At 43.3% G+C, this 22,056-nt stretch overlaps 1 protein-coding gene across 1 annotated transcript in view; it reads right to left on the bottom strand.

The window, feature by feature from the left end:
• Positions 1-15,932: 15,932 nt before the first annotated feature.
• LOC137326861 (uncharacterized) overlaps positions 15,933-22,056 on the bottom strand; it is a 53,352-nt gene continuing 47,228 nt past the window's right edge. Inside the window, 2 exon segments of the mRNA XM_067992243.1 lie at positions 15,933-16,147; positions 17,424-17,619. Of these exon segments, the coding sequence (XP_067848344.1) occupies positions 15,933-16,147; positions 17,424-17,619 (411 nt within the window).

Genomic DNA, 22,056 nt, shown 5'->3' with positions numbered 1-22,056 from the left:
CTGACTGTTCTATGCTTATCTCAAGTAATTCTATAATCCCAATAACCACCTCTTCTGTGAAAACTGAGGCAAAAGCCCTCATTTATTATCTCTGCCATTCCCTCATTCTCCACCACAAGCTTGCCACCTTCTCTTAGAGGTCCTACCTGTCCCTTGACTATCCTCCCTTGACTATTCTCTTACTACTGTGCTGACAGAAAATCATTTTATTCTCTTTTATGTTTCTCCTAAGTTTCCCATCCCCTCTCAGCCTTTCACATTTCTTCTTTTTGTAGCTTTCCTCTTTTCTTTATATTAATGTTTGGATATTATCCAGTACTTTTTCACATCATTCCAAGATTTTATGAAACCCGTTCATAGACTATTAAACCCGGTAACAGCTTCTCCATGACACCTGACTCTCAGCTCCCTCTCTCTCTTTTGTTCAGCCCTGTAAAGGGGCTCATTTATCTCCTGCTTCACACTCTCCTGTTTGGCATCTCACCCACAAAATATTACATGAATATAATTTTCAAAGAATATATTACCAATTGGGAGCTCAATGTAACGTGTTGGGAGCACTCTCGCCTCTGAGTCAGAAGATCGTGGGTTCAAGTCCCACTGCGGAGACTTCAGCACAAAATCTAGGCTGACACTGCAGTGCAGTACTGAGGGAGTGCTGCATTGTTGGAGGTGCCGTCTTTCGGATGAGACGTTGAACCGAGGCTCCGTCTGCCCTCTCAGGTGGACGTAAAAGATCCCTCGGCGCTATTTCGAAGAGGAGCAGGGCACTTATCCCTGGTGTCCTGGCCAATATTTATCTCTCAACCAACATCATTAAAACAGATTATTTGGTCATTATCAAATTGCTGATTGTGGGAGCTTGATGTGCACAAATTGGCTGTCGTGTTTCCTACATTACAGCAGTAACTATACTTCAAAAATACATCATCGGCTGTAAAGTGCTTTGGGACATCCTGAGGTTGTGAAAATACTGTATAAATGCAAGTCTTTCTTTTAAACAAATTAAATAGATATCAGCAGACTTACCTAAAATTGTAGCTATTAAAATTAAGTGGAAAATCCCTCTTGGCTCCATATTGAGACTGAAACACCTACAATCACTGACTTCTCGCACCAACTGAGTTCTTGGGGCACAACGTCCTATTTAAAGCTCCTGTTTTACATAGATTGTTAAATTAATTTTTAAGAATAATGATGAGGCATTGTGTTCTGGATATGCAAATAATATTGACAAGAAGCAGAACCTGTTTAATTCTACACAGCCAAGGGGAGGGGATTGTCTAGTACTTAGAAAACTTTTCACTTTATGCACTGCCCCAGATTGAATACCAATATAATTGTTGCCCGCGCTTCAACACTTGTTTCCCCAGATTTCAGCTATGCAGTTAAGATTTTACAAATTTCTGTCTCGGTTCAGCTGTGTATACAGAGGGACAAAAGCAGACAGTGCCATTGCAAAACTGACTCTCTTTCAGATATCAGGATTTGTTTTGAGAGTACAAGCCCCACCTCTAACACCATCCCCATTTATCCCAATCAGCCGCCTATATCGGGCAGATGGTGCTGACGATTTGCCATTACCATAGGTGTCAATTACAAAGTTGCCGTTTATACCACATTAAGAGGGCTGGCTATTTTGGGCAGTTAAGCAGCGATGCGCACCTTGTCAAAGTGCGATTACCTGTCATTAAGTTCTAACCCTCCGTCGCCTCTTGAACTCCTGCCACTGCTGTGAGCCCCGCTACAGTGTATCTCCTTTACCAATGAGATTTAAGGATTGAAAAATTACCAGAGGAAGGACTGAGAAGGAGGGTGAATTAGAGTGGGTGAATTCAATGTCAAATCAGGTACAGAAAGAGAATAAAGAGAGGGAAGGAAAGATTGGATTAAGAGAGAGAGAAAAAAAAGAGACAAAGGAAAAGTAAGAAATAAAATGTAAAAATTTTAAAATTTGACATTTTTAAAATCTCCTAAAACAATTCATAAACTGAAGGAATGAGATTCCACACTTATAATTGTTTACTTTCTGGTCAAGTGAGGTTGATTGGCAGTCAGCAATAATAATCACATCGTTAAAAGAGTTCTTGTGCTGTTAATTACCAGACTTAAACTTTCTGTGGCGAGTTTAATGGGCAGTTAATGTGCAAATGCAACAGCTTCATGAAAATCATGGGGAGGTTAAGTGCAAGATGCTGTTTTTTTGAAGCTAACAGCGGAGCAACACAAATCGGACAGCAACTTGTGGTGATTCGCAATTCATGGGGTATGTCTTCCTTGCTACAAGTTGCTGGCCGATTTACAATTCATAATGCGTGTGTCATTCAGACGCCATTATCTTTTCAGCAAAATCTGGCCCAATATGACAGCCCCCCCTCTTAAACGGATCCAGGTGTTTAATCTATTTTTTTAAAATTGTGATATAGCTGACTTATCATCCCATGTGCTGTTTCAAATTCTGGAGCCTAACAATTCCTTATTGGGCCAGATTTTTGCTGCAAAAATAACAGTGAGGCCAACAGTGCTCACTGTTATTTATGTGCAAATCGGAAAACAGCTTCTGGCGACTGCACATGCGCAGTTAAACGCAGATATCTGCTGACCGAGATGCCCTGCTCCTCCAAACGCTGTGCGAAAGTGGCATCTCGCTGTTTGTCTCACCATTCAAATGTGTTCCTGTATTTACCTCATAGATACGGACTAAATGCGCCACAGAAAGTTAGGGCTTGTCCATTCCATTGTAAGTACCCTATTAATGGCATGGTAAGTCATTACTGCCGAACAACCTCTCCGGCACTGAAAGTTAGCTTTTACAAATGTGGAGTCTCATTCCTTCAGCTTTTAATTATTGTTAGACATTTTTTTAAAATGTAAATGACGTTTTTTTTTACTTTTTCTTTCTGTCTCTTTTATATCTGTCTCTTAATCCAATCTTTCTTTCCCTCTCTTTATTTCACTTACTATACCTGATTTGACATTGAATTCACTATTCTAATTTACACTTCCTGGCTCAGATTCTGCGTTGCTCATTAACGATGCTTCAATCTGATTGTTTAAGGAGACGCACAGTTGCTTTCCCTGTTCACACAGGTCCCAGATGCCCTGTAGAGGGCGCCGTGCTGAATGGATCTCTAATTTACAGGAACTTAGCGTGCAAAACCCCATAGAAAGTCCATGGGCAAGTGCAAGTGTAATGAAGGGCTAGTGCCGCAACAAGGTTGTTGGTGAATCCTCATGTACACTTACGGCCGTCACAACATAGCTGAGGAATATTTAATTAGGAAACCTAGGAACAATTGAATCTACATACAGCAAATTAAAGGAATTGTACTGTGTCATGACATACTGACTGGGTATGCCATACTGTAAAGGATGGGCTGTGTCTGAACTTTAAAGTTCTGAGAGCCTTTGGTAAATAATGACATCCTGGGAGGAGTTGTAATTGTTGAAACAGCTGATGCCAAGGTTCTTTAGCACAGGCGCTGCTGTTCTGGTAGTGGTTCAATTTCGGACAGTCTGTGTGGGACTGGTGCTTGTTGAAGGGGAAGAATGAATTTTGTTTTATTTTTAAGAATTGACTATGTGAAGAGAAATAAGTTCATACGTTATACTGGCCACAGTGTATACTGGGCAAATCGTATTCGCACAAACACGCCCGCTTTAAATGGTGGGGATTATATGTCCTTTGGTGTTCAGAAACTATTTAATAATTGAAGCTGAAAGAAGAGCCACATGTCCTGCCCTGTGACCTCTGATATTGCTTCATCCAGAAACCCAATGGGAAGTGGGACAGGGTAACCGTCCCAGTCAGTGCATCCCACCTCACTGTGGAGAACTCCTTGGCCTCTACTCAGCACCAGCCCACAGCTGATGGTGGGAACCCTCTGTTCCACCGTCCTGGGGCTGCTTGTTGCTGTTGCTGTTGCTGTTGCAGTGAAGTAAAGCAGGTTCTTTTTAATTGGAGCAGTGCCTTAGGGAATATAGGTTAATCTATAGCTTTTGCTTTATTTTTAATATCTACCATTGATGTCAGAGCATATCTCAATTAAGCGTTAATTGTAGAATAGTCAATCATCGGCACCAAATAAAGTAAACACACCTTAAAAATTGGAAAATTCTAGTCAACACATTAAATATCTTTGACAGCTTCATCTTTGAAAGCCAGCAGCAATAACCTGTTAAACATGCATGGTGATAGTTAATCAGTTCTTGTGGCTGGTAGTTTGGTAATGTTAACACAATAACAATTCCAGGATTGTGGATTTGAGGTGTGGCAACACTGTGGTGGTAGGGTATGGAAGCATTGGGTGGGAGGCTGCTGAAGAAGGCGACATTGCAGTTAAAAAAAAATTGGAAAGAATGTTCATCTATATAGCGCCTTTCACAACCTCAGGATTTCCCAAAGGTCTTTACAAAAAAACTGAGTTCAACGCTAACAATGCTAATCAACTATTTACAATCTATATTAATGACTTAGAAGAAGGGACCGAGAGTAATGTATCCAAGTTTGCTGACAATACAAAGGTAGGTGGGAAAGTAAACTGTGAGGAGGATACAAAGTAAAACACAGAAAAATGTTGTGTAACCTCTGATAATCCCTCACCATTGCTATGAGCAACCGGATAACAACTGTGGTTTCAACCACAGGAATAAAGGGTAGGAAAAGGAGCAGATCTTGTTATCTGCAGTCAATGTTCACTTTACATCTGGTGACAAACCAATGGGGTGAAATTGCACCATGCAACATTAGTGTATAAATGTTTAACTCGTTCATATAGTATCATAGATGCATACAGCACAGAAGGAGGTCATTCGGCCCATCATGCCTGTGCCGGCTCTTTGTAAGAGCAATCCAATTAGTCCCAATTCCCTACACTTTCCCCATAGCCCTTCAGATTTTTCTTTTTCAAGTATTTATCCAATTCCCCTTTGAAAGTTATTATTGAATCTGCTTCCACCATCCTTTCAGGCAGTGGCATTCCAGATCATAACAACTCACTGTGTAAAAAAATTTCTCCTCATTCCCTGGTTCTTTTACCAATTATCTTAAATCTGTGTCCTTTGGTTACCAACCCTCTTGCTAGAGGAAACAGTTTCTCCCGATTTACTCTAACAAAACCCATATAATAAATTCCTCTCTGCTTTTTTGCGTACAGCAAGTTCCACCAACAGCAACGAGGTAATGACCAGATGATCTGTTTTTTGATGTTGGTTGAGAGATAAATATTGGCCAGGACACCAGGGGAACTCTCTTTCTCTTCTTTGAATAGTGCTATGGGATCTTTTACATCCACCTGAGAGGGCAGGCGGGGCCTCAGGTTAACGTCTCATCCGTAAGACGGCGCCTCAGACAGTGCAGCACTCCCTCAGTACCTCACTAGAGTGACAGCCTAGATTTTGTGCTCAAGTATGACAGTAGAATAACAATGTAGGTGTACTAGGGTGTTAGAGATACCTATCTAAACTCACCACCTTTTACTCATGTCTACTTGCTTGTTAAAATGAGCAAACACAAGCAGTTTTGGCCCTTGATATCCCATTCCTATTTGAAAAAAAAAAGTTAATTTTTAATTGCTTGCAGTAGTTCAATCTCTAACATTGTCAAACAGCCATTTTGGACTTGGTTGCAAACAATCAGACTACACATAACACACCATAGTAACCTACACATTTTTTATTTAAAAAAAATATTTATAAAGTTGCTGAAAAATGGTTCCTGTGTCAGGAAATATTAAGGCTGAGCATTCTAATGCTGCCATTAATTTAGAATCTTATAAATATCTGCAAAGGATGAAGCCATTTGGCCAATTGAACTAGTGCCAGTGCTAAGATTGTTTTGAACTTTCAACTCTGAACCCATTTCCCTGCTTCGTCCTCAAACTTTTAATACTTTTCTCCTTCAGCTGCTTATCTAATTCCCTCTTTAAATGTTGTGATTGACTCAGTTTCAATTCAATTAACCTCCGCAGGTTATTTCACTGACGGGGGTTGGGGGGGGCGGGGTGTGGAGTGGGGGGGGGGGGGGGGGGGTTGGGGTGGGGTGAGTTTAGGTCGGTATCTCTAACATCCACAGATGCGCATATTCAGCAGGAGTCAATGGATAGCAGTCAGGTGCAGGCAGCCTGGGTGGTTTTATCGTTCTCCATCCTAACTTACAAACATTAAGGACAATTGTAGTGCACTTGCTGCTGCCTCAGCTGAGATTAGTTAACATAACACAGAACAGGGATCAAACCTCAGATTTTCCTGTGATGTAATACCCCAGATGGTGCATTTGTCTACCTAGCCTTCTCGTTTTAATGGTCCCGATTTGCTGCCAAAATTAACAGCGAGTTTAATGGCGCTCGCTGTTGTTAATGTGTAAATTGTCCAGCAACTTGTGGCGAGGAAGAGATACGCCGTGAATTGCGAATCGCCACAAGTTGCTGGAAGATTTGCGCCGCTCCGCCGTTAGCCTCACAAAAACAACAGCTCACCCTCAACCTCCCCGTGAGTTTCATGAAATTGCTGCATTTGTGCATTAATTGTCAATTAAAGTTGTCGCAGAAAGTTAGGGCTGCTACTTAACAATGTAAGTACCATTTTAAATGAGGAAATTTATGTTCCTGCAATGCCAATCTACCTCTCCGGCCCAGAAAGGGAACAATTTAAACTGGAGGCTCATTCCTACGGTAGTAAATTATTGTTAGAGATTTTTAAAATTTTTAATTTAACATTTTAAATTTTTTTCTTACTTTTCTGTCTCTTTTTTCCCGCTCTCTTAATCCAATCTTTCTTTCCCTCTCTTTATTTCTCTTTCTGTACTATATTTGACTCTAATTCAGCCTTTATCCTTCTCTGACGTTCCTCTGTTTCTTTAAGGAGATAGAGTGTTGGTCCCATTGTTCATCAAGGTCCTGGATGCCCCGTTGCCCTCACCACACTGCTATCAGCTCGCACTTCCAGCAACTTACAGGGCAAACATTTTTTGAGCTGAAGAGTGAGGAAAAAGTCAAACTAATTGGGCACACCCTGCTCCAGCAAAGTCTAGACCATTGTTATGATTATCTGAGCGAAAACCAGTTCTTGTTTTTTTTTGTACGGAGCTGTTTTGATGGAATGACATAGTCATGAATCACTGCCCCATCCTTTACATCACTTCACCATAAGTGGAAAAAGAAACAAATGGGGTGAGAAACGAATTCCAGTCTCAAAGTGACGTTGGAGAAGAAGATCTCAATTGAGGAGCGCTTGTGCCTTATCAATGCCTTGCCTTCCCATGGTATGCAAACATTATCAATATCCTACCAATGATCAGTGATAACCAGACATAGAATCATAGAATTGTTACAGTACAGAAGGAGGCCATTCGGCCCATCAAGCCTGTGCTGGCTCTTTGTAAGAGCAATCCAGTTAGTCCCATTACCCCACTCTTTCCCTGTAGCCCTGCAAATTTTTCTCTTCAAATATTTGTCCAATTCCTTTTTGAAAGCCACGATTGAATCTGCTTCCACCACCCTTTCAGGCAGCGCATTCCAGATCATAACTACTCGCTGCGTAAAAATGCTTTTCCTCACGTTGCCTTTGGTTCTTTAGCCAATCACCTTAAATCTGTGTCCTCTGGTTCTCAACCCTTCCACCAATGGGAACAGTTTCTCTTTATTTACTTTATCTGAACCAGTTTTGATTTTGAACACTTCTATCAAATCTCCTCTCAACCTTCTCTGCTCTAAGGAGAACAATCCCAGCTTCTCCATGTAACTGAATTCCCTCATCCCTGGAACCATTCTAGTAAATCTTTTCTGCACCCTCTCTAAGGCCTTCACACCCTTCCTAAAGTGCGGTGCCCGGAATTGGACACAATACTCCAGTTGTGGCCGAACCAGTGTTTTATAAAGGTTCATCATGACTTCCTTGCTTTTGTACTCTATGCCTCTATTTATAAAGCCCAGGATCCCGTATGCTTTTTTAACTGCTTTCTCAATTTGTCCTGCCATGTTCAAAGATTTGTGCACACATACCCCTCGGTCCCTCTGTTCCTGCACCCCCTTTAGAATTGTACCATTTAGTTTATATTGCCTCTCCTCATTCTTCCTGCCAAAATGTATCACTTCAGATCTAGTGCTGTTACTTTAATTGTTCACTTTGAGATGTACTTAACATTTGTCACCTGATCTCTGTAATCGCAACCATTAAATTTTCAATAGGCAAAGTTTGTTATGTCGTGTAACGTGCACATTTGTGGTTAAAGTGAAACAATGCAGTTCTTCTGATTGGGTCATAAGCTTGTATTTTTCGGGTTTGTTTTAGAAGTTACTTCACTGATGAAGGTGCTTTTGTTTTCAGTTTGAGGAACTAATAACATCTCAATTCCTTGACGTGGAGAGATCCTTAGATGTTGCTTCATTGTTGTTGTGCGTTCTCTACCACTTTTAACTCTAATTCTGATGTGTCCACAGGAAGAAAGAAAGGTTACTAAAGAATATGGTTATGATTATGTGGATTTTCATTCCCGGGCAGAAAGCCGGGGGCCGGCCGTTGAACTTCCTGACTGGGAATCTCGGTGGGAGGCCCGACCGATTTTAATGGTCAAAATCTGTCCAGCAGGCGAAGATTGGGCTGCCTGGAGGCCACAATCAGATAAGTCGCGGGGAGTGGGGGAATTTGGGGGGTGGGGGCGGGCTGGGCTCAGCATGTGGGAAATTATGGGGAAGCCTGGACTGGCAGAGGCCCAGGCTTTCCTTGTGGAGCCCTCTAGCACTATGGTCCTCCATGCTCCCTTGATCTTTCCCCGCTGCCTTGTGCCCACTGCCTCTACATCACCCACCCCCCAAACTGGAAAGAAGCAGTCCTTCCCTGACTGGTGCCCAATAATGCAGCCCTAGAGCTTTTGATGCATTATGAAAGTTGCCAGTATGTTATCCAAATGACTTGGCCTTCGCATTATCCATTGAGGCCAGCCCATTTGTGCATGGGCACAAGTAGTGCAGGCACTAGTGGTACAGTGCTTGGCTGCATTATCAGCCCCATTTCTACAGCTATTCAAAGGTTGAATCTGGTTTTCCCAGCAGTCTCTCACATGGCTGTTTCTAACTTCAAATGCAATTCTAACATAAAACAGTGATGGATCATCAGTGGTGAAATCATTTTGGGCATGCTGACCGATGTACCAGAGTCCCTGATATGTTGTCCTGGTGCATGAAGCTCAGTGCTGAAAGCACCAAAACATAACATTTACCCCTGTGAATCCTTCAATTCAACACAGTCACAAGTTTCTGCAAGGTTCTTGATCACTGGAACATCGCAATCAATCAGCTCCCTACTCTCTCAATTTGTTGAAGGAAATGTATCTCATATATGAGAAGATAAAACCTCTGATCGGTGAACTTATGTCCAAGCACTAAGTATGCTCTTGCTACATTCCCATGTGAGCCATTCTCACACAGGCATTGACCTATTTAAATAAAAAGTGTAAAAGGAGTGTAACACAGGTGCATTAAATGCTTGGACATGAACCTTGCCAATCGGAAGTTCTATTCTGGAGCGTTGGCAAACTTCTCCGTATTTTCTTTTCATCCTCAGTCATATCCCGTGTAAACATTTTATACACATCAACAGTTTCATCGCCAATCAGATCACAGTGAGGGGTGAAAGGTCATACTGATAGTCCATCGTCTCACCAGTCCCCATTGTATTTTAAATCTGTTGAAGAGAGTCTTTTCAACTCTCTGTTGGTTCTCAGTTTTAGAACTCAAGTTTAATTTTTCTATAGTCAATGTAGGATTAATTGATCTCATTCTGTGTAACTAGTTTTCCTGGATTTTTTCAGGTGGTTATGTGATGCAATGTACCTGCTTTTCTTGCCACACTGATCTATTAATCCTTTGAATGGAATGAATGAGTTATCTCACTGGGATGCATTACGCCACCAGCGTTGTGATCATGCGATAGCATTCATCTAATCTAGGCCTCAATTGGCTGAAAAGAGTGTTATTGGGACCAGTTTTAAGCTAATTAGAGACAGAGAAAACAGGGAAGTCTTTAAAGTATCAAGAAAAGTGACTGATGGGCATGGGTAGAGCAACCCATTGCTGCTACAACGAGACCTCTCATCAGCCCCTGATTGGGAGGAAGAGGCTAATACAGGTGGGGGGGGGGGGGAAAAGAGATCGGAATCTACCACAACCTGTTCGAGGCACCGTGAGAGTCGTGACCCAATACAATATATTCCTAGACAAAATACAGACAACTTTTGCACATAATTGCCCAGCTAACCCCACAACCCATACCTCCCGTCCCATACCATAGTCCCAAAACATGGACCATTAGTGAACCAACATGCACAATTATGCCAAGAGACCCAGGGTGATAATATGTGTATATAAGACAGCAGTCACGATTTCACAGGACAGTCAGGGGGAAAAATTGGATAGGGCCTGTTTTTGGGTGGGAGCAGCACGATCCGCTATTACCCCGCACCCAATGGTCCCTGCGCAGGCAGGACAAGATTTTTGTCATTACAGCCTTGGTCCAAACATGGACAAAAGAGCTGAATTCCAGAGGTGAGGTGAGAGTGACTGCCCTTGACTTAAGGCAGCATTTGACCGAGTGTGGCACCAAGGAGCCCTAGTAAAATTGAAATCAATGAGAATCAGGGGGAAAACTCTCCTGTGGCTGGAATCATTCCGAGCACAAAGGAAGATGGTAGTGGTTGTTGGAGGCCAATCATCTCAGCCCCAGGACATTGCTGCAGGAGTTCCTCAAGGCAGTGTCCTAGGCCCAACCATCTTCGGCTGCTTCATCAATGACCTTCCCTCCATCATAAGGTCAGAAATGGGGATGTTCGCTGATGATTGCACAGTGTTCAGTTCCATTCGCAACCCCTCAGATAATGAAGCAGTCCGAGCCCGCATGCAGCAAGACCTGGACAACATCCAGGCTTGGGCTCATAAATGGCAAGTAACATTCGCGCCAGACAATGACCATCTCCAACAAGAGAGAGTCTAACCACCTCCCCATGACATTCAACAGCATTACCATCGTCGAATCCCCCACCATCAACATCCTGGGGGTCACCATTGACCAGAAACTAAACTGGACCAGCCACATAAATACTATGGCTACGAGAGCAGGTCAGAGGCTGGGTATTCTGTGGCGAGTGACTCACCTCCAGACTCCCCAAAGCCTTTCCATCATCTACAAGACACAAGTCAGAGTGTGATGGAATACTCTCCACTTGCTTGGATGAGTGCAGCTCCAACAACACTCAAGAAGCTCGACACCATCCAGGACAAAGCAACCCGCTTGATTGGCACCCCATCCACCACCCTAAACATTCACTCCCTTCACCACCGGCGCACTGTGGCTGCAGTGTACACCATCCACAGGATGCACTGCAGCAACTCGCCAAGGCTTCTTCGACAGCACCTCCCAAACCCGCGACCTCTACCACCTAGAAGGACAAGAGCAGCAGGCACATGGGAACAACACCACCTGCACGTTCCCCTCCAAGTCACACATCATCCCAACTTGGAAATATATCGCCATTCCTTCATCGTCGCTGGGTCAATATCCTGGAACTCCCTTCCTAACAGCACTGTGGGAGAACTGTCACCACACGGACTGCAGCGGTTCAAGAAGGTGGCTCACCACCACCTTCTCAAGGGTAATTAGGGATGGGCGATAAATGCCGGCCTCGCCAGCAACGTCCACATCCCATGAACGAATAAAAAAAAACTACCCTCATCAACCCTTTCCATTACTTCATCAAAGAACTTAATCAAGTCAGTTAAGCACAATTTTCCTTTAACAAATCCAGGCTTTCATTTAATTGCCTATACTTTTCCAAGTGCCAATTAATCTTGTCCCAGATTATTGTCTCTAAAAGTTTCCACACCACCCATGTTAGGCTGGCTGGCCTGCAATTGCCAGGTTTATCCCTTTACCCTTTTTTGAACAGGGGTGTAATATTTGCAATCCTCCAGTCCTCTGGCACCGTCCCAATATCTAAGTGGGATTGGAAGATTGTGGCCCGAACCTCCACAATTTCCACCCTTATTTCCCTTGCACCATCATTCCTCTTGTCATTTAATCATGCCTGCCCTCCACCGTTTCACCGACCTTCCCTTTTGTTCTTTCCTCCGCCTCCCCCCACCCCTTTTCCGGGCTCGAAACTTGCTTAAAAACTGTTAAATCTCAAACTTCTTTCAGTTCTGATGAAAGGTCATCGACCTGAAACATCAACTCTGATTCTCTCTCCACAAATGCTGCCTGACCTGAGTATTATCAGCATTTTCTCTTTTTTTCCCCAAAATTTCATTGTGTGTCAAATTTTGCCTGATAACGCTCCTCTGAAGCACCTTGGGACGTTTTACTACGTTAAATTCGCTATATAAATGCAAGATGTTGTTACTGTGTCTCACTGTGAACAACACCAGGGAACATCCACTGGTATATTATAATAATCCATGCAGACTGAATCTGAAATACAAATTTCACACAGCTTTACGAGAAATATGATTTTATTTATAGAACAGAAGATTAAAATCATTTCACCACGCCCATTAAACAGTAAATACCCAGCACCTTTTTACCAAGTGTAAAGAACATCAGTACAGTACATATCTTCATATTAATCCCAGTGTTGTAATATGTACGTTGAAACTTGTTACTACCAACTTGTAGACACTGGCAAAGGGGATTCTTATTCTAGTTATATTACAACAGGAAGGTTATAGCAACACATTTTGTTGGAGTGAGACACCCTGGAGAAGTGGGAGGGAGGAACTCTCAATCTGCACTTCAGAGTCACTTCAGGCCTTCACACCTGATTTACATTACACAAATTTAAAGTCGGTGGGAAGCTGAAATCGCTAAACTCGAAAAGACTCCAGAGCTTAAAACATGTTAATTTTACTAACTACATGCAACTGTTAATCATATAAACACCCCCAGATCAGAAGGAACAGTCGGGGAACTTCCTGTACTTGACTGCGGATACAAGTTACAATATATTTCCCTCCTCAAATAAAAAAAGTTTTTCAGAATGAGTAATCACTCAACAACAAATTCCAGCATGTCCGTGGCTCTTCTGCCAAAGTCGCGGAGGACAATCGGGAGAACCCCGCGGAAACTCACCCCAAATAGTTCCGGCATTAACAGTTTGTCCAAATTAACTGAGAGATAAAATTGTTGATAAACGGTTTTCACAGTATTCTACCACTTCTTGTTGTTTTAGTGCTTGTTATTCATGGTGTTGATGGGAGTAACAGAGGTTCCAGCTGCTGTATTGTGCTGTCTCATTGTTCAGTTGACTATCTGCCACAGTCTTGTGTTGTGCTCTGTTAATGTGACTGTCTTTGTTCACTGTGGACTGGCTGGGTGGCTCTACTTCTGTTACAGAGTGCGCAGCTGGACTTTCATGTATCTCTTCAAAAGATCTATTTTCTGCAGGTATCTAATTTCTCCAGAAAATCCTTCCATCTTACATTGCGGCCCTTTTTCTGTTGGCTGAATGCAGACAACATCCCTTTCTCTAAACTTAAAGCATCTTTTTGGTACCTTTATTGTAGAACTGGACCTGTTTGGCTTTACTGAGATCTAGCTTCTCTTGTACATCATTTACTAACCTTGGTATCAGAAGCTGGCTTGCTGGCAAGGAGGAGTATATTGATTCATCTGCCAAATAGTCTTGAAGCTAGTGGACTGTTCAGTGTTTCGTTTGCTGTAATGACCAACTGAGAAGAGTGAGTAAGAGTCTGTATTGGATTTGTGTACTTCTTCTGTGACTGTCTTTGCAATTTGCATTCTCTACTTTGCCATTTGGCTGTTGATATTTTGGTCAGTGGGTGACGTAACAAAATACATACTTTACACAAACTGTTGGAATTTCCTTTAGTTAAATGGCAGTCCATTGTCTGAGATAACTCATTTGGGATACAATGGCATCTAAAATGAGCTTTCACCATAAGTTTATTTTTGTATTTTGAAGATGTAACATTTCAGTGCACTAAATAGACTGTTTTACAAAGTGGCTTCAAGTGACTCGAAATTAGTTTCCACGGTAATTTGCTGTCTGAACTTCCCTAAAGTAAAACAATGGCTAAGAGTTCTCTCTGGGTCTGAGAATAATTTGCCTCTGTCTCAGTTGGAATTCTTGAGGTAGAAATCATAAACTGACCTTGTTGTAAAATTGTTTACAATCCTGCAAGACCAAGTTATAGTCCAACAAATTTATTTTAAATTTCACAAGCTTTCGGAGGCTTCCTCCTTCCTCAGGTGAATTCACCTGAGGAAGGAGGAAGCCTCCGAAAGCTTGTGAAATTTAAAATAAATTTGTTGGACTATAACTTGGTGTTGTAAAATTGTTTACAATTGTCAACCCCCGTCCATCACCGGCATCTCCAATTCTTGCAGGAGACATGCTCCTAGTCCTCTTTTTCAGCTTGGACCTAAATCCTTACGGATGTCAAATTCCTTTGTGGGAGATCTTCTTGACCTAATCCAGAAACAGTCACCTGCAAAATCAACTTCTTTCTACAGCTGGTCATGAAGAATAGCAGTATCATCAAATAATGTTGGAACAAATTGATGCAGATGGTTAACGAAGTTACAATCGTATCGATGCATTCCTCACTTGGAAAAAGTGTTTTCTGGCATCATGCATTGGAAAATATATGGAGTGTTTGTTAAGCCTTAGCTATACATACAGATGCATGAAATATGCTTGAATTTAAACATTTTGAAGACCCTTGTGTCTATTTTGACCAGTCGCTGCATCTTCAGAACGTCATTATCAACTTCATGTGTTATTTGGTCACCCCTCCTTCTTTGGCTCAGTGTCCATTTTTTTATTACATTTTTGTGAAGCGCCTTAGAACATTTTTGTACGTTAAAGGTGAAAGATAAAGACCAATAGTTGCTTTATTACAATGTTAGTTGTGGACAGTGTTTGATGTATAATGGCAAGTACAGCAAATATTGTTGTAACTCACCATTCATAGTCAAGTGTTGAAAATTCCCTGACTGTTTCCTTTTACCTAGAAGTATTTATACGACTGACAGTTGCAAATACTCAGTTAAGCCATAAATGCGATGCTTATAATGTACCTTCTGTAATGAGCACAAGCACACAGCATCCCATGTCCTCATGGACAGCACCTCCCAGTCCCTCACAATAGTAACGTATGGAATGGATTAAATTGTATGGCTTCAAAAGTAAAAATAACAGATAACAGGTCCAAAGTAACAGAATGCCCCCTCCCTAAAATATAGTTCCCATAATCTACTGCTTCATTTACATCAGGTTTAAAATCTTCCTTCAAACATGCCAAGACATATTAAAAATTGTAACATATAGATAAATCTAAAACCTACTTAAAGTCCTTGTTACACTGGGCTATACACGCTTTTCTCAACGCTGTTTATAAATATAACTTTGTTCCTTAATATCACAAATCCCATTCGGAAAGAATTCTTAGCTGTTCAAGAGATAGATTGGCGGGGGAGTGGGGGGGGGGGAGGGCGTGGGGGACTGCGGGAATATGGGAGAATTAAATAATCAGGCATAGTTCTTGAGGACTGGAATGAGCCAATGGATATTAATGGCTATTCCACTATGTTTAATGGGTCAAACATCACAAGTGGCGGGCCCACAATTCCCTGACCAATGCTCCCTGTGACCACCCAATCACGGAATCACCCCTATTATTTATTAATCAGGTTACATGAATATTACTTGATACAGTCTCCCAGAGCAAACAATTTATTAAAAAAAATACCAAATTGAATAAGATATCGCTATTCTTAAACTTCTCTGCATTGACATGTATGTTGTATTTCTTTACAGCATTATTTTTCTTACCTGAATTTCTCATGTTTCAAAAGATTGGTTTTAAAAACTGCATAAACCCTCAGCAAATAAATATGTCCATTGTGAAGTTTCCTACAACAAACTATACGTCAGAACGCCGGAAATTTTGGAGCATGTCTGATCTACGTACGTAATACGTCCCAGAATTTTGCCTTGAATAGAGCATTCCCACTATTAATGCCAGGATAATTAGCAGAGCCAAACATATCAGAACTCCCAACACTATTACAGCCACTCTCCATCCGGGGTTTTCTGGTTGGGTCTGCACCGTGGGAACAGCCGGTGACTGGGTTGTACCTGGAACAGGATAAGATGGGAAATCATTAAAAACTGTAGGGATTCAATAACACTCCTCAAAGTATGTGTGTTGGGGGGGAGGGACGGTATTACCAAAAATAATGGAAAACAACAAGATGTCTGGACCACAGAAGATCACAGTGTGTTACCCACAGGATAACACACAGCCAGCAGTATGTTACCTACAGATTGGCCCCAATTTTAATGCCCCCCACCGGCCTGGTGGAAAGCAGGCGGGAGAACAGTTAATATGCAGTGGGGGGCTTATCCACTCCTTTCTCGCCCCGATCTGACCATCTACAATTTTAAATTGCAGGCGGCAAGGACGCCTACCCCAAGCCAGCAGGGTCCTCTTTATATATGCTAATTGGGCTGTGATGACATCATCAGGGTCGGATCTGCTGTTATAACCGGGGGCCTGAGGAGAGGAGCAGACGAGCAGTGGTGCATTTCTCCACGAGGAAAAATCTACTGGGAGTTGGATCGAGGGCCAGAAGAGGCCTGATAAGGGAAGCTTAATTTTTTTTTAGTTTCCTTGTACATGCATTGGTGTAGTCTGTCTCCCTTTATTTAACATTGCAGGCAAGAATGCTCTTTCCAAACTTCTGTCAATCACCACTACAAGTTGAGTGAGGCCAGCCCGGGATGACTTTCCTCTGTTCGGTTTTCCTACCTTCCCAGTGTCCTGGCTGAGATCAAGCCACCACAGTATAAAGATCAAGGCATCATTGTGTGAATAAAAAGCCATCATACTCTACCCCCTTCTTCATGCAAGAGTTAACTTAGGTCTTAACAAAAAGCCACTAACGAAAACAAGGCAATTCATTCCTTGCTAATGTTCTTTTAATATTTCTGGGCGGTTAAAAAAATAAAACAGCACCATTTCAAAAATATAATAAAAATACCGTGGTTCAGTGGCAGCACACTTCCCTCTGAGTCAGAAGGTTGTGGGTTCAAGCCCAACTCCAGGACTTGAGCACATAATCCAGGCTGACACTTCAGTGCAGTACTGAGTGAGCACTGCCCTGTCGGAGCTGCCGTCTTCTGCATGAGACGTCCGCCCTCTCAGGTGGATGTAAAAGATCCCATGGCACTATTTTGAAGAAGAGCAGGAGAGTTCTCCCCAGAGTCTTGGCCAAAATTTATCCCTCAATCAACATCACTAAAACAGATGATCTGGTCATTATCTCAATACTGTTTGTTGGACCTTGCTGTGTGCAAATTGGCTGTCGCGTTTCCCTACATTACAATGCAAGTTCTTTCGAAGAATGCCTACCTGTTACAGTGACAGTGCTTTCCTTATCAACTGCTTTGATTGCATCACCAATAGCACTTTGCAGGGTGGCAGTGGTGACATTTGAGTTGCTGCTCAGGAAAGCCAGGAAATTTACCACCACACTTCCTTTTTGAAAACCAATGATGGTGATATTAAAACTGTTATCGTTCAGTTTACTTTGTACAATTTGTAAAACCTGAAAAGAATAAATACGAAAATTGTATTTTTATTTCAATCACACCAATGAAGGCATCAGTCACCATTATTAAGATGTGGAGATGCCGGTGATGGTCTGGGGTGTAAACAATTTTACAACACCAAGTTATAGTCCAGCAATTTTATTTTAAATTCACAAGCTTTCGGAGATTTTCTCCTTCCTCAGGCAAATGTTTCAAGAGCTCCTTGAAGCCTACGCATTTATACATATAGAACAATACATGGTGTTTACAGACTGCCCCTGCAACTGCCCGTTGCCAAGGCAATCACTGTGTTCAGACAGAGAGGTGTCACCTGCAGAACCCCCGAATACACATTCAACAAAAAAACAAACAGGGAAAAAAAAACAGAGAAAAAAAAACAGAGAGAGGCAGAAACATCCGGAAGGCAGAGAGAGCCAGCAAATGACCCATTATATTAAAAACAGATAACATTTGTTCGCTGGTGGGGTAACGTGTAGCGTGACATGAACCCAAGATCCCGGTTGAGGCCGTCCTCATGGGTGCGGAACTTGGCTATCAATTTCTGCTCGACGATTTTGCGTTGTCGTGTGTCTCGAAGGCCGCCTTGGAGTACGCTTACCCGAAGGTCGGTGGATGAATGTCCATGACTGCTGAAGTGTTCCCCGACTGGGAGGGAACCCTCCTGTTTGGCGATTGTTGCGCGGTGTCCGTTCATCCGTTGTCGCAGCGTCTGCATGGTCTCGCCAATGTACCATGCTCTGGGGCATCCTTTCCTGCAACGTATGAGGTAGACAACGTTGGCCGAGTCACAGGAGTATGAACCATGCACCTGGTGGGTGGTGTCCTCTCGTGTGATGGTGGTATCTGTGTCGATGATCTGGCATGTCTTGCAGAGGTTACCGTGGCAGGGTTGTGTGGCGTCGTGGACGCTGTTCTCTTGAAAGCTGGGTAGTTTGCTGCGAACGATGGTCTGTTTGAGGTTGGGTGGCTGTTTAAGATGCTCCACTTTTCCAGCTTCCACCCTAACCACGTCAAAGAGGCCATCCCCTATGGACAGGCCCTGCGAATACACAGGGTCTGCTCAGACGAGGAGGAACGCGATGGACACCTACAGACGCTGAAAGACGCCCTAGTAAGAACGGGATATGACGCTCGACTCATCGATCGACAGTTCCGACGGGCCACAGCAAAAAATCGCATAGACCTCCTCAGGAGACTAACACGGGACGCAACCAACAGAGTACCCTTTGTCGTCCAGTACTTCCCCGGAGCGGAGAAACTACGCCATGTTCTCCGCAGCCTTCAACATGTCATCAATGAGGACAAACACCTCGCTATGGCCATCCCCACACCTCCACTACTCGCCTTTAAACAGCCACCCAACCTCAAACAGACCATCGTTCGCAGCAAACTACCTAGCTTTCAAGAGAACAGCGTCCACGACGCCACACAACCCTGCCACGGTAACCTCTGCAAGACATGCCAGATCATCGACACAGATACCACCATCACACGAGAGGACACCACCCACCAGGTGCATGGTTCATACTCCTGTGACTCGGCCAACGTTGTCTACCTCATACGTTGCAGGAAAGGATGCCCCAGAGCATGGTACATTGGCGAGACCATGCAGACGCTGCGACAACGGATGAACGGACACCGCGCAACAATCGCCAAACAGGAGGGTTCCCTCCCAGTCGGGGAACACTTCAGCAGTCATGGACATTCATCCACCGACCTTCGGGTAAGCGTACTCCAAGGCGGCCTTCGAGACACACGACAACGCAAAATCGTCGAGCAGAAATTGATAGCCAAGTTCCGCACCCATGAGGACGGCCTCAACCGGGATCTTGGGTTCATGTCACGCTACACGTTACCCCACCAGCGAACAAATGTTATCTGTTTTTAATATAATGGGTCATTTGCTGGCTCTCTCTGCCTTCCGGATGTTTCTGCCTCTCTCTGTTTTTTTTTCTCTGTTTTTTTTTCCCTGTTTGTTTTTTTGTTGAATGTGTATTCGGGGGTTCTGCAGGTGACACCTCTCTGTCTGAACACGGTGATTGCCTTGGCAACGGGCAGTTGCAGGGGCAGTCTGTAAACACCATGTATTGTTCTATATGTATAAATGCGTAGGCTTCAAGGAGCTCTTGAAACATTTGCCTGAGGAAGGAGAAAATCTCCGAAAGCTTGTGAATTTAAAATAAAATTGCTGGACTATAACTTGGTGTTGTAAAATTGTTTACAACCATTATTAAGAATATCTTCGAGCTCTACTCATCCACTCACCCATGTCGTTAGTGATGTTGAGTATGTTCAGACTGGCAATGCTGGGCCCACCCAACTGTTACAATTCTAGCACCATTCTCATGTTCACAAAGCGTACAAGTATCTCAAGAACTGAAACCTCAATCATAGTTCTCTGCTGTGATTAGATTGGCGTAGCCCAGATTTAACAATTGACTCAATCACAGTAAGTTGCTTACTGCAGAAAACCATCTCAGAATCCATTTACATATCCTGCATATATAGTGTAAAATTACTTGTCCTGATTTAAAATAATATACAGAAGCAGTAAATTCAAGAGATACCATTTGATACCATTTGATGCAATATTCGTGTCAGAATTAGAACCAGTCCATGTAGGGATTAATACACCCTTTTCCAGTAAGTTGTTTCTTCCAGACTTCTGGCAATAAACAAATAGTTTTGTTATGGAGATGCCGGTGATGGACTGGGGTTGACAATTGTAAACAATTTTACAACACCAAGTTATAGTCCAACAATTTTATTTTAAAATCCACAAGCTTTCGGAGGCTTCCTCCTTCCTCAGGTGAATGTGGAACTGAAATCCTCGAACCTATCGCATTTATAAATCACAGAACAATGCCTGGTGATTACAGAGAGTCTTTTCAACTGCCCGTTGCCAAGGCAACCAAAGTGTTCAGACAGATAGGTGTTACCGACAGGCCCACCGAATATACAAACGGCCAGAACTAAAAAAACAGATGATGTGGAGATGCCAATTAAAAAAAGAGCGAGAGAGGTAGAAACATAGAAACATCCGGAAGGAAAAGACAGCAATTGACCCGTTATATTAAAAACAGATAACATTTGTTCGCTGGTGGGGTAACGTGTAGCGTGACATGAACCCAAGATCCCGGTTGAGGCCGTCCTCATGGGTGCGGAACTTGGCTATCAATTTCTGCTCGACGATTTTGCGTTGTCGAGTGTCTCGAAGGCCACCTTGGAGTACGCTTACCCGAAGGTCGGTGGGAACCCTCCTGTTTGGTGATTGTTGCGCGGTGTCCGTTCATCCGTTGTTGCAGCGTTTGCATGGTCTCGCCAATGTACCATGCTCTGGGGCATCCTTTCCTGCAACGTATGAGGTAGACAACGTTGGCCGAGTCACAGGAGTATGAACCATGCACCTGGTGGGTGGTGTCCTCTCGTGTGATGGTGGTATCTGTGTCGATGATCTGGCATGTCTTGCAGAGGTTACCATGGCAGGGTTGTGTGGTGTCGTGGACGCTGTTCTCCTGAAAGCTGGGTAATTTGCTGTGAACGATGGTCTGTTTGAGGTTGGGTGGCTGTTTAAAGGCGAGTAGTGGAGGTGTGGGGATGGCCATAGCGAGGTGTTCGTCGTCATTGATGACATGTTGAAGGCTGCGGAGAACATGGCGTAGTTTCTCCGCTCCGGGGAAGTACTGGACGACGAAGGGTACTCTGTTGGTTGTGTCCCGTGTTAGTCTTCTGAGGAGGTCTATGCGATTTTTCGCTGTGGCCCGTCGGAACTGTCAATCGATGAGTCGAGCGTCATATCCCGTTCTTACTAGGGCGTCTTTCAGCGTCTGTAGGTGTCCATCGCGTTCCTCCTCGTCTGAGCAGACCCTGTGTATTCGCAGGGCCTGTCCATAGGGGATGGCCTCTTTGACGTGGTTAGGGTGGAAGCTGGAAAAGTGGAGCATCGTGAGGTTGTCCGTGGGCTTGCGTTAGAGTGAGGTGCTGAGGTGCCTGTCTTTGACGGAGATTCGTGTGTCCAAGAAAGAAACTGATTCTGAGGAGTAGTCCATGGTGAGCTTGATGGTGGGATGGAACTTGTTAATGTTATCGTGTAGTCTCTTTAGTGATTCTTCGCCGTGGGTCCATAGAAAGAAAATGTCGTCGATGTATCTGGTGTATAGCGTTGGTTGGAGGTCCTGTGCAGTGAAGAAGTCCTGCTCAAACTTGTGCATGAAAATGTTGGCGTATTGGGGTGCGAATTTGGTCCCCATGGCTGTTCCGTGTGTTTGGGTAAAGAACTGGTTATCGAAGGTGAAGACATTGTGATCCAGGATGAAGCGGATGAGTTGTAGGATGGCGTCTGGAGATTGGCTGTTGTTGCTGTTGAGTATTGATGCTGTCGCAGCGATGCCGTCATCGTGGGGGATACTGGTGTATAGTGCCGAGACGTCCAT

This window comes from Heptranchias perlo, chromosome 11 (genome assembly GCF_035084215.1).
Source record: "Heptranchias perlo isolate sHepPer1 chromosome 11, sHepPer1.hap1, whole genome shotgun sequence".
Lineage (NCBI taxonomy): Eukaryota > Metazoa > Chordata > Chondrichthyes > Hexanchiformes > Hexanchidae > Heptranchias > Heptranchias perlo.
This window is presented reverse-complemented; position numbering and strand designations above follow the sequence as displayed.